Source organism: Petromyzon marinus, chromosome 59 (genome assembly GCF_048934315.1).
Source record: "Petromyzon marinus isolate PM22_M1 ecotype Great Lakes invasive population chromosome 59, UKy_Petmar_22M1.pri1.0, whole genome shotgun sequence".
Taxonomy (NCBI): Eukaryota; Metazoa; Chordata; class Hyperoartia; order Petromyzontiformes; family Petromyzontidae; genus Petromyzon; species Petromyzon marinus.
The window spans coordinates 21,078,805-21,092,723 of NC_133725.1; the positions used below are offsets into that span (position 1 = coordinate 21,078,805).

The following is a 13,919-nucleotide window of genomic DNA, read 5'->3' on the forward strand; positions in this document are numbered from 1 at the left end:
CCTTAAATGAAGGGCAGACCCCTCCCCAATGTTGAATGAAATGCAACTCGTATTATTTCGGAAATCAGAAAACGATGACTGTGGACATTTAATTCATATTCTAGCTGTGAGTGGGGACCGGTGGCGCAGCGGTGAGCGCACTGTGAGAATGTGGAGATTGGTGGCGTAGTGGTTTGCACATTGTGAGGGGGGAGTGGTGGCACCGCGGTGAGCACACCGAGTGATTGGGGAGCTGTGGGCAGTGGTTAGCTATAAATGCTCCGATACGTGTGGCATTGCCTTTGCACTGTTCCCCTTTTGGCGATCTCTGATCTGACACTGGTGGTGAGACTAGGTCATAAAGAAGGCTGTCTCTGGTGTAGGCCAATCAGTTTCAAAGACAATTCAAATATTATCAGAGCATGTTTGTTTGCATATTGACCACAAGTCACGTGTGTGGTTAATGCAGTAACTTGATTCCTTGCAACAGGTTTCTAATTGGTTGTTTGAACATTTTAACACCACTTCCTGCTTTACTGCCAGAAAGGATAAAACCTTTTATTATTTTTCACACTTTGATTCTGGAAAAAGGTCCCATGATACAGCTTGTTTGGCTGGATGGGGCTAAATGGATGTGTCATAGGCTAGAAGAGAGATGGAATTATGCGGTTCAGAAGGATGTGGATGGAGCTAATTGGACTTTCTGATGACTTGTACCAACAGTGTCAAAATCGGCCTCTGTGGAGGTTTTCATATAAAGTCTTATAACTTTTTTCACAAGATCCCTAATCTCAAGCAAAAGCCACCCAGACACGAACATGTGACACATTGCAATGTTTATTCACCCGATCGCTACTAAGCATGCATCAATTTTCAATTGCAGTCGACAGACACGTTATGGTTTGATGTGGAAAATAGACTGTTGCAGAGTGTGAATACGATCTTCAAAAAATATATATTTTTGAAAGCAGCTTACAGTCTTTTACATGATGAAGGATCATTGCCATTTATCATCCCAACGAGTAAACCATCTTAACCAATCAAATGTCTAAATTTTTGGAATACCATGAAACACTATTAAAGTGTTCATTTTTGTACATATTTTCATGAAATGTTTCCAATAGATGTTTATATAGTTTTCTTACACACGTCATGTAGTTCACTATGATAATAATGGTCTTGATATCACGCCATTTACACAGGGGCGTCTCAGATAAGGGGCGTCTCAGATAAGTGCCATGCATCACGTTTCATGAGGTTTTCTAAATAAAATTTTTGCAGGCTCCTTGTGCAAACCAGTCTTGTTTTCATGTCGTTAGTAAAGCAAAACTCACAAACTCATGGACTGTGTTGACCGGGGGAGGTGAAGGTAATCACCAATAACCTTGCCATGGACACTCAAAGGCAATGAAGAACGTTCTCCCTGTGGAACTCATCATCCCTTCTGGATGCCCCGATCATTGCAGTGGTCCCCTAGAAGGCCAATAGACCCCCTCTGAGTACCCCTACTGCTCAACATCCATGGCAATTAATGTATGGGAGATGCGAGTTGATGACCCAGGTCAAAATATAACAAGAATATAAATGTATCATACGTAGTTTGGACAACACTCACTTTGCTAGCATGTATAATCAGGTTGGGCCAAATATTTAGACAGTGCATTCATTGTCCATTGTGTCAGTTTTGAAAGAATTAAGCAACATTGAAAAATAGCAAGCTCTGTCTTCATCTCCTGCCAATGCCAACATCATGCTCATGTTTGCTTTGCCAGGCCCGTTGACATGTGTGGCAAACCCAAAAGATAAAAACGCTATTGACAACGCATGTAAAAAAAATACTTTTCTGATTTGACCCAAAATCTGTGTTCACTTGGAATTTTTTTTTGCATTATGGTGCAGTTAAAATATAGCATTCAGCTCATTAAATTAACCTTTTAACATTAACTTTAAATCAGTTTTAGAAAAATATATTTATTGCCTTAATTAATTATTTTGATGTTTAGTTCCCATAATATTTATATCCCTGATCTATAGTATTCTGCTTGTGCAGAAATGTATAAGAGACTACTGCATGTTCTGGTGAATCCAGTCCATGAACTTGGCGACTGTGCGCTAGACACCTGGCTGGTATGCCCGTGCACAGCCAACACCCCAGCTGGTGATTCCAGAAAGCAACCAGCGGCCGTTTGAGTCCTGGCAAAGAAAGGGCCCCCCAGAGTATCCCTGCAACAGACACACACGACACCAATGTTAGAAGTTTACTGACTGACAAGGAGGCATGATGGAGCGATGATTACAATGATCCAGTATAGGAAATGGCATGTCATGATACCAAAGAGGGCATATCAGAAGGCCCAATAAGTAGGTTTAAATGTTCAGTGCAAAGAGCAGTAGAACTGAGAGGGAGGCTTGAAATGTTGTGGGACTGGGATCCTGAATGAGGACTTTGTAATGGAAGGCCCATTCAGGACATGGCATTAAAACTCCACTCTCCTCTTGCTTAAAACAAACACCTACAAAATCACCCGAAGACAAATTGGAAATATATTTTAATTACATGCTGCGTCAAATCTCACAAAGGGTGATTAATGCACTCAGCAGTGACTTATCTGTGTGCTCCAGTTTCCTTCCACATATATACACACTCACTAATTGGCTGGCAACATCTGAACATATATAGAAATGCAGGGCAATTGTTGGTGCAGGCTCACCTCCCTTGCAATATTCCAGCTTGGTCTTTGGCTCCTCAGAAATTCTGAGATGCAATAATCATGAACGACGCTATATAAAATGAATCGCTAGATATTTTTTAAATAGCATAGCAAATGTGCTAAATTATCAGTGACAATTTGCTTGATTCGGAAAAGCCACATAGATCAGAAGGCTGGGAATGCGTTCACGTCGTGCTGAACAGGGAGCTGTGCGAGTGACTCGAAGCATGGCTGCCCTTGTGGCGCCCAGCTGATGCCCGCATCGCTCGTGCCACTCTCCTGGACCACCGAGTCATGGAACTACCCGCGGGACCCTGAGTCAATGCGACTCGTGTCGTTGAGGGAGTGGCCGCAGGGCAAGTGAATGTCGGGTGCCCACAACTTAATCGGCATTATTTTCTATTGGCAAGCTTTAGGCAACCCTGTGATGAATTTGTATGTTTGTCTAGAGGATACATTCATCATAGTAACAGGACCTTTCTACCAAAATCTGTTCTTAATTATCATGGTAACTCAACACGTTCGTCAATAACAATGACCTTAAAATTAAATAAAAATGAAAAAATGTAGACTTTTGGGCAATGGCCCTTTTTCATTGTACAAATGGGAGAAGGACCATGGCCCGAAACGTTGCATATAATGTTGTGTCTATTGAGGCCACAACATTACTGACTAATGTGTTGAGTTTTTTAGTTAATTGTTCTTGGGCACCACTGCCAACGCAGCAGCAGCATTGCCAAATAATAATGTATCATCCGGTTAACTTATTAGCACTCCATACTGCTCAGTCTGGGTCAGCAAAGCATTGAACCAGTTCAGATTTTGCTTTCCACTGATACTAGCCATGACTGGTTATCAAACTCATGTGGCTGGCTTCCACAGCAGGGCACGCTGAACAACACTGCCATTGCCGTGAATATTGCATGTTTATATTATTCTTATAACATATGATACTTGTTTCGTACCACGTGTGTTGATTTTCGATTTAAAGCTTTCGTGACTGCAGGGATTCATCTTCTTGGTTTTTTCGGTAAAGTCAAGTAGAAGGGAAATAATAAAATAATAAAATAAAAACTATTAAATAAAATTATCACGACGTTTCGGCCACAACACAAGCAGCCGTCCTCAGGTGAAGAAACAGAGCTGTCGGAAAGACAGCGCTCCAATGAACACTGCTAAGCTTGGCAGCGTATTTTAAGCTGGGTGGGAGGAGCGGAGCACCTTGACAAAGGAGTTTACATATCAACAGAACGATTTAGCATTGAAGTAGCTATGCTAATGTGATATATTAGCAGGATGTTAAAGTCAGAAATTAGCATGTAAATGGGAGATTAACATAATGTTAACGTGAGGAATTAGCATGTAACTGGTCATGGAAGTGGCTATGTTAAAGTCAGAGTTTACATATCAACAAAATAATTTAGCATATATATAAATAAATAGTGCATATTTAGTGTATCATTGAGTGCATGTTTACGTGCTCTAACCCAAAAATCTCGATTATGGACTCAAAAAACCGCTGGGAGACTTCTCACTCAGACCCGTAGCAAGACAATATCGCCCCAATATTCAAATTGTTCAAATATCCCCCGAACGAGTCCAGGATCAATTTAAAGATCATACTCGGCATTCTGAAGGTTCTCCGTGGTCTGACAATGATCACGTTGCCATGTTTACGCTTCTTACAAATATTTTTGCCCCGTTGAATCGATCACCAAACCCAAGTGACGGTAATGTTACGGTAAAAAAAATCTCAGTGGGTGACCTCTGGGCAGAGCATGACCTTGCAAACAGACGACCAATCGAGTGAAATAAACATGGGAAACGCACCTCGATGAACAGGCTGACTTCCCTGTGTGTTCGGACAAACTCATTCATCACAGGCAAAACGAACATGTCCCGAATGCCCAGGTCCTTCAGGAACTGCATCTGGAGGTGTTGGCACACCAATTGCATCACCTAGCAAAAGAGGAAAACAGCAGGAACGACGTGAATACATCATCGCCATACAGCAGTCTACGCCCGTCAATTTCTCACAGCGGTAGTAAGGTCCTTAGGTGTCTGGGAGCACAAGGCAGGTGCAGGTGGGTGAGTCATAATTTCCCTCCCTTACGCCAAAACTTATTTCAGGCAGTGCAAGAGATAATGACACAGGTGAATTGTCACACAAGCCAATTAGAAAGCTGCCATGCTGTTAATGGTTAGTAAACTGAACTCACAGACCAGAGGTCGCTAAATGGGCACACCACAGCTGATCGGCAAGTCGTGTGTGATGCAGCAAAGTGTGGCTTTCAGCCGGCTCTTCCAACACATCTGGTCAACGTGGAAAAGTAGAATATGGGACCTTCCTGGTGTGGACTAATCAGTTTCAAAGAATGTTCACCACAAGTACGTGTGGTTAATGCAGACAGGATTCCTTGAATGAGGATTCTGTTTGGTGTTTTAACATCTTGACACCTGTTGTATTGCCAGAAAGGGTAAAACCTATTGTTATATGGAAAAGTAGACCAAATACTCGTAAAGAGTTTGCTCTCATGAAGGTCTTTTCACCAGCGGTGGTGTGACCAAGCAATTGCAGAGCTGCACTTTTATATAAGTCAGGTCAGAGCCAGATACACATTGGAGGATAAACATCCCACGGTGGCTGGGCAATTGTTGTGCAATAATGTCAGGTCAAACTTACTTAGGATATTTACAGGTGCGTTTTATTCATGCCGTATATATTAATGCACACATTGTGTAGTAGTATTATTAAACTCACCTTTAATGACGATGACCATAAACATGATTAAGAGTCTTCTTTGGTTCTTTCGGTAAAGTCACGTAGAATGAGAATAAAATAATAAATTGATAAAATAAAATAACACAATAATATTCTCACGACGTTTCGGCCACAACACAAGCGGCCTTCATCAGGTGAAGGGGGGCGAGACTGTCTGGTAGGACAGCGCTGGAGTGAGAGAGCCACGTTCAGATCACGGCTTTTAAGCTGTGTGAGAGGAACAAAGAGCCTTGACACAGGAATTAGCATAAAATTTAGCATTGAAATGGCTGAATGATTAGCTTGTGACTGGTCACAGAAATAGCTATGTGACCAGTCACAAGCTAATCATTCAGCCATTTCAATGCTAAATTTTATGCTAATTCCTGTGTCAAGGCTCTTTGTTCCTCTCACACAGCTTAAAAGCCGTGATCTGAACGTGGCTCTCTCACTCCAGCGCTGTCCTACCAGACAGTCTCGCCCCCCTTCACCTGATGAAGGCCGCTTGTGTTGTGGCCGAAACGTCGTGAGAATATTATTGTGTTATTTTATTTTATCAATTTATTATTTTATTCTCATTCTACGTGACTTTACCGAAAGAACCAAAGAAGATGAATCATTGCAGTCACGAAAGCTTTAAATCGAAAAATGATTAAGAGTGTGACTATTAATGAATGTGCGACTGTACGATGTGGACGTAGCGGAGGGGCCCCCACGGTGAGCGGTGACGCAACGCGCGCAGTGGCCCGCGTCACGTGGTTGACACCTCACGTGCACAGAGCGAGGCAGGCAGAGCCAGAGGGGGGCGGCGTTGCCTAGGCGACGTTGGCGTCCTCGCGGTCTACTCCACGGTCAAGCTGCGTGTCACTTGGTGACCCCCCCACCGCCTCTTACTGCGCAGTCAGAATTGGGTTACAAACAACTTGAGGGGACGCCGCCGCGTTACCGTCTCGTCTCGCTCAACCGCGCAGCTCAAGAAAGTAGTTCGGCGTCGACCGCTCACAAGTCGCCTTATGGCGGTGCGCGTTCCCTAAATGAAGGCAACCGCGTTATAGCGTGAACACGCGGGACAGACCCAGTTGTCGTGTGCGGGTCAACTCCCTGAGATAAACTTGCTGCCGACTTCATGCGTTGTATACGCCCAGTGCTCAGCCAATTGTTGTGAGTGTCGCTCCTCTGCCCTCTGTTGTTAATGGAGGGAGACTGCACCCAACTGCCAAGTATCATCCTTCGCGAGCCTCTTCAAAACGCTCATCTTGACACCGCTGCAAGCAGACATCGGCCTTGACCTCACCCCACAACAGTGCAAGTTTAACTGCTCAACATTAAAACACAACGATGGGGTCGCTTGCACCAATCGCACAACATCACAGCATTGACTCTCAACTGTTACTTGTGTAGAGGGGGTCACATGTGTCACCATAATTGTCCTAATCGTGCTGCGAAATATTTTCCTTGCCATATTGCCTGTGACAAACAGAATGAGTACAACTGGTAAGTTAAATAAAACCAGAGGTGGGCAACCTGTACTTTAAAATATTATTCATAGCAGGCAATTTGAATACGACTTATAGAAACACCGATGCAGCTATACACAGGCCAGATTGTCCGGATATTCGGTTGACACTAATAGGGTTTATTTGCCAGTATTGTAGATTATTTGAATTACATTTGTTTGGGCGTCAGGGTGGTGCAGTGGTCACGCCCGTGCATGGCATCTTCTGAAGGAGTGCCTGGTTTCGCTTTCCTAATTCTGGTCCCTTTCTCTGCATGGGTTTACTCCCATAGCAAAACAACAACAAAAACATACACTGTAACTGGTACTAGCCAAACATCTGGGATTGTTTTTGTTATACTGCATTGCCCAAAATGGCATTTGGTGATAAAAAAAATTGGCAGGAATTGATGCACTAATGCAATTTGAACTCTTACATATTTTTATTTCATGACTTGCTTAGCGTTCATATTCTTGGTAAAGTCACGTAAATAAAGTCACGTAAATAGAAAACAAGAAATCAAATTCAAATTAAATAATTAAATACATAAAACAAATAAAAAATAAATTGAAAATAATAAAAGCAAAAAACCCAGGACGTTTCAATCGCAACACAAGCGGTCTTTATTTTATTGTTTTTTGTTTTCTATTTACGTGACTTTACCGAAAGAACCAAGAATATGAATTCCTGCAGTCACGAAAGTTTTAAGTCAAAATTTGCTTCGCGTTCCTTTACTTTGCCCTCCTATCTGTTTGTACTGTTGTTTGTTGTTGTAACTTTCTGACTCGCCCCGACTGGACATCTGTGAAAAAAAGAGCTTCATAGCTCATCAGATTCGTCCAGCCTAATTAAAGATTCTGATTCGGACATTAACTGACCCAGTTTTCGCGTGGAGATCACGGCCAGGATGTGGAACAAAGGGACCCCCGGTCACACTCACGTGGAATGCCTAGGGCATTGCACAGCATTTAAATGGACTAGTTTTGTGAGATTGAGTGGTGGCTTAGGGAAGGCCTTTATTCAACAATGTATATCATGGCCGATAATAATTTTTATAGTCATACACCATAGCCCACGATTTCCTGCACCGTTCATTCACTTGAGGAGACTGCGCATGGTGGAGATGGATGACCCTCGGTATCCTGTCCCAAAGTGATTCCAGTGGTTCAGGTAGTGGAAGAGTTGCTAGAGCTTCTGGCTCTTGCCGAAGCCTTGTGACTTTGGGATGAGAGCGTGGTAGGATGAGTGAAGCGTGGAGCTAAAGCTCCTGGAACATCCTGTACCCAAACAACACCAAACATTCAAAATCTTACAATGCTGCTGTTCCAGTATGAACAACATAACAATGAACAACATTTTCACAAATTCAACGTAATGCAGGAAATTGAGTGGCTCGAGGTTAATTTCAATGTCAGAGCACCGAGCCAATGCCATTGAGGTCCTCCGTTCAAAATTCAGTGAGCCATCTATCAACAAACGTTCCTGCGAATTGAGGGCAGGAATGCTGTGGTCTCAACTTAGTCACCAATGGCTGCACAGTAAACATCATGTCAAATGTGTTTTTGTTCACTGAAGCATATCCCAGCTCTGAGGGTTTGAATTCCATTTGACGTGTAATGAATTATCTTCAGCTTGGATTTCTGGTAAAGCACATCAGTGGCAACTTGTCTTCCTTGTTCGACAAACTGTGTTTCTGGAACATTCAAGCATCCTCAAGTGCCGTGGATAAGTAAGAGTTTTATCGTTCCACTAGTGTTTTGTGCACCGTATCAGCTTTAACAGGATTTGCCCAAAAAGCCTTAGCAAGGAAGGATGAGTCTTTGTAAGTTAGCAAATAGAGAGGGTGGAGACCTAAGCATGTAGACATCTCAACCACAACTCTACCTGGTCTCTGTTATTTATTTAATGAGCCAGCCCTTGCCACACTGAGGTTATACGAATGAACCTTGCATGCCATAGACAGGGCAGTGAACGGCAGTTGCTGCAATTGTTTTGGTTGTTTGTAGTTTTTTCTTACCCAGCGATGGCAAGCTCGTACTCCGAGTGCCTATAGAAGGAGGCTGGGTCAAAGATGACGGGCCCTTCATTAATCTCTGCAGCGTTCCCAGTCCATAGGTCACCGTGGAGCAGTGCCGGAACCACCTCTACGTCCCGGAAAAATTCCCCCAACCGAAGCTGCACACCACGCAAAAAACAACACCACTTTATTCATGATAACGTTTTTTTAGAGTTAGATCGCATAAATTTACATGCGTCGTACACCCACTCCAATTGCCATTAGGCAATTGCCAGAAGCCAGAACGCTTCTGGCAATTGCTTGATGATGCTGGGTGTAATCACCAGCGAAAGGTCGTACTCGTTTGAAAATGTTCTGCGTTTCCTCTCTAACACACCAGAGTGCCGAGCAATAACATAAATGGCACGTTCTGTTCATGTCAGAAACATTACTAATGGGCTGTGTTGGGTGGATGTGGGTGTACGGACGCATTTACACTTACGCTATCTAAGCCAAAAAAAACTTTATCATGAATAATATTGGTCGCGAAAGCCTGCGTGTGAAACACCACTTTACCTTTAAAGTCACCTCGAAAACCCACTGCGATCAAATGGGTTTCCCATATGGCTGTGCACATGATGAGCTACACTGCTGCATGTATTAACTCTTTCCTGCTCCGAGATGACTGCAAGTTGCGGGGTGCATCCCGTTCACCGCTGAATCTCGTGTACGTCATCGGAACGTAATAGGAAGTAAATATTAAATAACTTTATCGGTACCGAGGATCCCACAAGGCCGTGCGGGAAGGTGTGTAGCACAGTTTGGTACCAGCTATAATAGAGTGCTGTCCTGTCGCTACGGTGCTCTGCGGCGAGTACAATGTCTTTAAAAACAACGGCGCTATGCCTCTCTAAAAAAAATTACCGCTGAACCACTTGCGCGTTCCGAGATTCGGTGGTGAACGAGACCCATCCTGAAATGAGCAGTCGTCTCGGAACAGGAAAGGGTTAAGGGCGAGAGTGAAACGGCTTACGAACCTGAAGCCGAGACCAGAGCTCGCGGGTTTCCCGTTCACCGTAGTCCTTCTCTATCATGTCCAGCTGAAGCTGCAGTCGCTGCCGTGAGAAGAACGTCACCCAGTCCTCCTGCCACTCATTCAGCTGGTGGCATAAATATAGTTTTATTACAGACATTTAAAAACATAAGCAAATAATACCTACTTTATTTGGCCAATCCTTGACCTAAAACAGTGATATTCACTCATTTTCGGAGGCGGGCCACTTTCGCGAATAAGACATTATCAGTGAAAGAGCCATCTCACATTTGAAACCATTGGGGGGTTTGACAGCATGATGGGGTGTTTTCACTTGTGTGTATTGTCGGGGACTGCACGTCAGGGGTCGCAGTAAAAAGGACACCAGGGACTGCCACCGGCCCGCGGGCCTTGCAATGAAGAACACGGTCACCCAGAAACGTTGAATTTTATGTACAAATGGCTGGGTAATTATTAAGACATAATTCGACACTCATGTTATGTACCGATTATCATGCTGTAGTCTTTGAACATCTCATTCTAGCCACCAATTGATATCCTCATAAAAAATTACAACAGCATTGATCCTAACGATAGGTTCTGCGCTTAATTCCCGCACCTCCGTTTAGCACGGTTGGCTATGTACGGTGGAAAGGAAGTGCAACATACATTCATACAAGTCTGTCAAACCCGGCTGAGTGTAATTGGTAATTAGCGAAAACATAACTGATTACGTGAACACTGGTTATGCAAGATCGATCTCTGAGGGAACTTGAGTGACATCTGGTGATGTCAGTTGTAACTGTGTGCCCTGTTATCAAAGGTACAACTCTGTGCAATTGAAGAAAATATATGCATTTTTTCATCAAATATACTGTTTTATAAATTTGTGTACTTATGCAAGAAAAAATGTACGTCAATCTAGTTCTTAAAATGTAACCTTAAACCAATGTTACCATCATCAGTGGTTAATAGACTATTACACAAAGGACTCTCATATTTCTACGATGTAATACTAATTAGACTGACATCTGAACAACAGCTGATTTTACCGCTCCATGATAAAACTAATTTAATCAAGTAAACATTATTGCCGCTCCTATAAAACTTTGGTCACCCAGGCTGTCCTTCAACAAAAGGGTATATTAAATCTATAATATGCTTTTTTCTGGGTTAGATCGCATAAAAATAAATGAGCCGTTAAACCTACCACCACCTAACAGCCAATTTGTAAGGTTGTCACGTAAACGGAACATGCCAATCCGCTACTAGTACAGCAAACCGAAGTGTTGGAGAGAAAATCCACAACATTTACAATCTGAGTATGACGTTTCGCCAGTATTTACAACTATCATCATTAGGTGGACAGCCAAATTCGTAGAGAAATCCTCCTGTTTCATTCCTTGGAGGGATAGATGTGATGACGTCACTTGTGAGCCCTTCACGAATTGGAATGTTCTGTTTATGTGACAAACCTTACGAATTGGCTGTGTCGGTGGCGGGTATAACGACAAATTTCTATTTCAACGATCCAACCCAAAAAAAACGATATTATGGATATTGGCCGCGAAAGCCTACGTGTTAAACGGGTATATTAAAATTTAAATGGGCTACAACCAGTTTCATGACTTTAAAGCGGAGATCACATGTGGGATGTAACCACAGCATATAGCCGTATGAAACCCACATACTCTACATCCTCCTGCCCAGGGTCCATACCTGTTGGGAGAAATTCAAGACTGAAATTTGTATCAAAATCTGTAAAGCACATGAGAACCTTAATTTAGCAGTCTCAAACTGACTGGGACCCCTGTCGTGACGGAGCAGCTGAACATTGCACAAAATCATCAACGCATATACCAAGGGTGACCAACTTTCCTGACCCTACCAGCAGCATACCATAATCTTTAGATGGCCACGGGAGCCACAAGAGATAAAGATTAGCCATACAGAAGTTGACTCGTGTTGACTGGCTGTGGAATTTTGAGTTTAGAAATCTCAGTGCCCTGGGAGTACTCATGGCCTGCCTCCGATACCAGATTGTTCTCACTTCATATAAAGTTAAATTGAAGAGTTACAAATTAGCAGCGCCTCTGCAGAGCCACACTTGAACTGCCCAGGAGCCACATGCAGATGCCGAGCGATGGTCTGGCCAACCATGGTATTTTCTGTACATTATAGACTTGTAAATCTAGCGTATATAAAAAAATTAGCTGGAAACATTTATTTTAGCATTTACTCTATTGCCCTTTAATGAATGAATAGCAAAACTACATGAACTCTCTCCTAAAGCCTTCTTTTGGCTAGCAGACCTTGACATTTATCTCCTGAACATATTGCGATTATATTCTTGGTTCTTTCGGCAAAGTCACGTAGAAGGGAAATAATACAAATAAAACATAATATAATAAAATTCTCACGACATTTCGGCCACAACGCAAGCAGCCGTCCTCAGGTGAAGAAACAGAGCTGTCGGAAAGACAGCGTCTTAATGAACACTGCCCAGTGTTCACTGCCCAGTGTTCATTAAGACGCTGTCTTTCCGACAGCTCTGTTTCTTCATCTGAGGACGTCTGCTTGCGTTGTGGTCGAAACTTCGTGAAAATTTTATTATATAATGTTTTATTTGTATTATTTTATTATTTCCCTTCCACGTGACTTTACCGAAAGAACCAAGCATATGAATCCCTGCAGTCACGAAAGCTTTAAATCGAAAAATATTGCAATTAGCAAAAATATAAAGGGACGCAATGTTGAATGCTCTAAGTCTCCTTTGCAGAAGAGTTTGCCCTGATGGACTTAAATACAGATACTTTTAATAGCCATAATTCATATATTACCCAACATAATTCATATTCTGAAAAGTACATTGCACACACATGAACAATACAGTTCCCTTCATCACAAAGATGGCTAAAACAAAGAGATGAATGTGATTAGGTGTGGAAAAGCATGACTGCTGGCTGGCTAGTTGTGTTCATGTATGAAATAATGACAGCATGTGTCTATCTCATTCACTAGCTCAATCGCTTGATTTTTACGATTAATAAACAGCTGTATGAAATGTGTGTTTGTTTACACACAAATCGCCTGTTTACACATATTCATTAGATCCGATTAGCATGCCTACTCTCAGTGCGAAGGAATGTCAACATAATACATAGTTGACATGATGCTAGGGTTGGATCGGTGGGCCTAGTTTTCCACATGTTTTACATTTTCATGATTCAATACCGATAGTTTTCTCTTCCTTGTGAAGCCTCTCTCCAATCTTCCTGTTGTGAAGGTGCATTTCAGCCAGATGCTGCCCCAACAAGCCTGAGCCCCTGTCAGAGTGTACAACACAATAGACATGTCAAAGAAAACATTAACTTTATCATGTCAACAAACCCCAAGTAATAATTCATATGCAAACTAAACTACATCATATTTGTCCAGGTGGTCTGTGGCCGAGAACCTCGCTTGAAAATACGAATATATCAGTTCACATTCTGGTTTGGGTGACTCAAAACAATATTCTTCTGGGGTTTATACAATGAGTGTTACTTCCTGGGAAGTCAATCCTATGTAGACTATAAATGAAACCATTTTTTATTTTACCAGAGCTATTTTTCAGAACCGACCTGGCCACAAATGATAGCCTAACGAAGTGGCTTATCACATGGAAATTTATAGCAGCCAAATGCTCAAAATACTCATGTTTCTAAATGTGCAGGGAAAAACTGGAGAAACTGGAGAAAAACCTGCACGACCACGGGGAAAACATGCAAACTTCAAATATACAGCAGGCGTCAAGGTCGGGATCGAACCTACGAAGTTCAATATACCAGGCGAGGTAGTTAACATCTCCTAGCCACCATGGCGCCCCATTCTCTGACTTATCCACCCACCCACCCACTCGTAAAGCCACCCACCCACTCACTCACCCTGCCACGTACCGAAT

At 42.6% G+C, this 13,919-nt stretch overlaps 1 protein-coding gene across 7 annotated transcripts; it reads right to left on the reverse strand.

Moving 5' to 3' along the window:
• Positions 1-798: 798 nt before the first annotated feature.
• LOC142905944 (fructosamine-3-kinase-like) lies at positions 799-13,345 on the reverse strand. Of its 7 annotated transcripts, none has more exons than XR_012929968.1 (7): positions 13,211-13,345; positions 9,981-10,103; positions 8,965-9,122; positions 8,036-8,224; positions 4,521-4,649; positions 3,656-3,704; positions 799-2,202 (listed from the first exon to the last, which is right to left on the reverse strand). XR_012929968.1 is itself a non-coding variant. In XM_076053171.1 (4 exons), exons 1-4 carry the CDS (start codon positions 13,328-13,330, stop codon positions 8,206-8,208), a joined length of 420 nt encoding a protein of 139 aa, XP_075909286.1. In that variant the 5' UTR covers positions 13,331-13,345; the 3' UTR covers positions 7,067-8,205. The 7 variants fall into 7 exon arrangements, 1 of the variants encoding a protein (XP_075909286.1); XR_012929969.1 differs by having other exon boundaries at positions 3,656-3,707; XR_012929970.1 differs by lacking the exon at positions 799-2,202 and adding an exon at positions 2,209-2,734 and having other exon boundaries at positions 3,656-3,707.
• Positions 13,346-13,919: the final 574 nt, after the last annotated feature.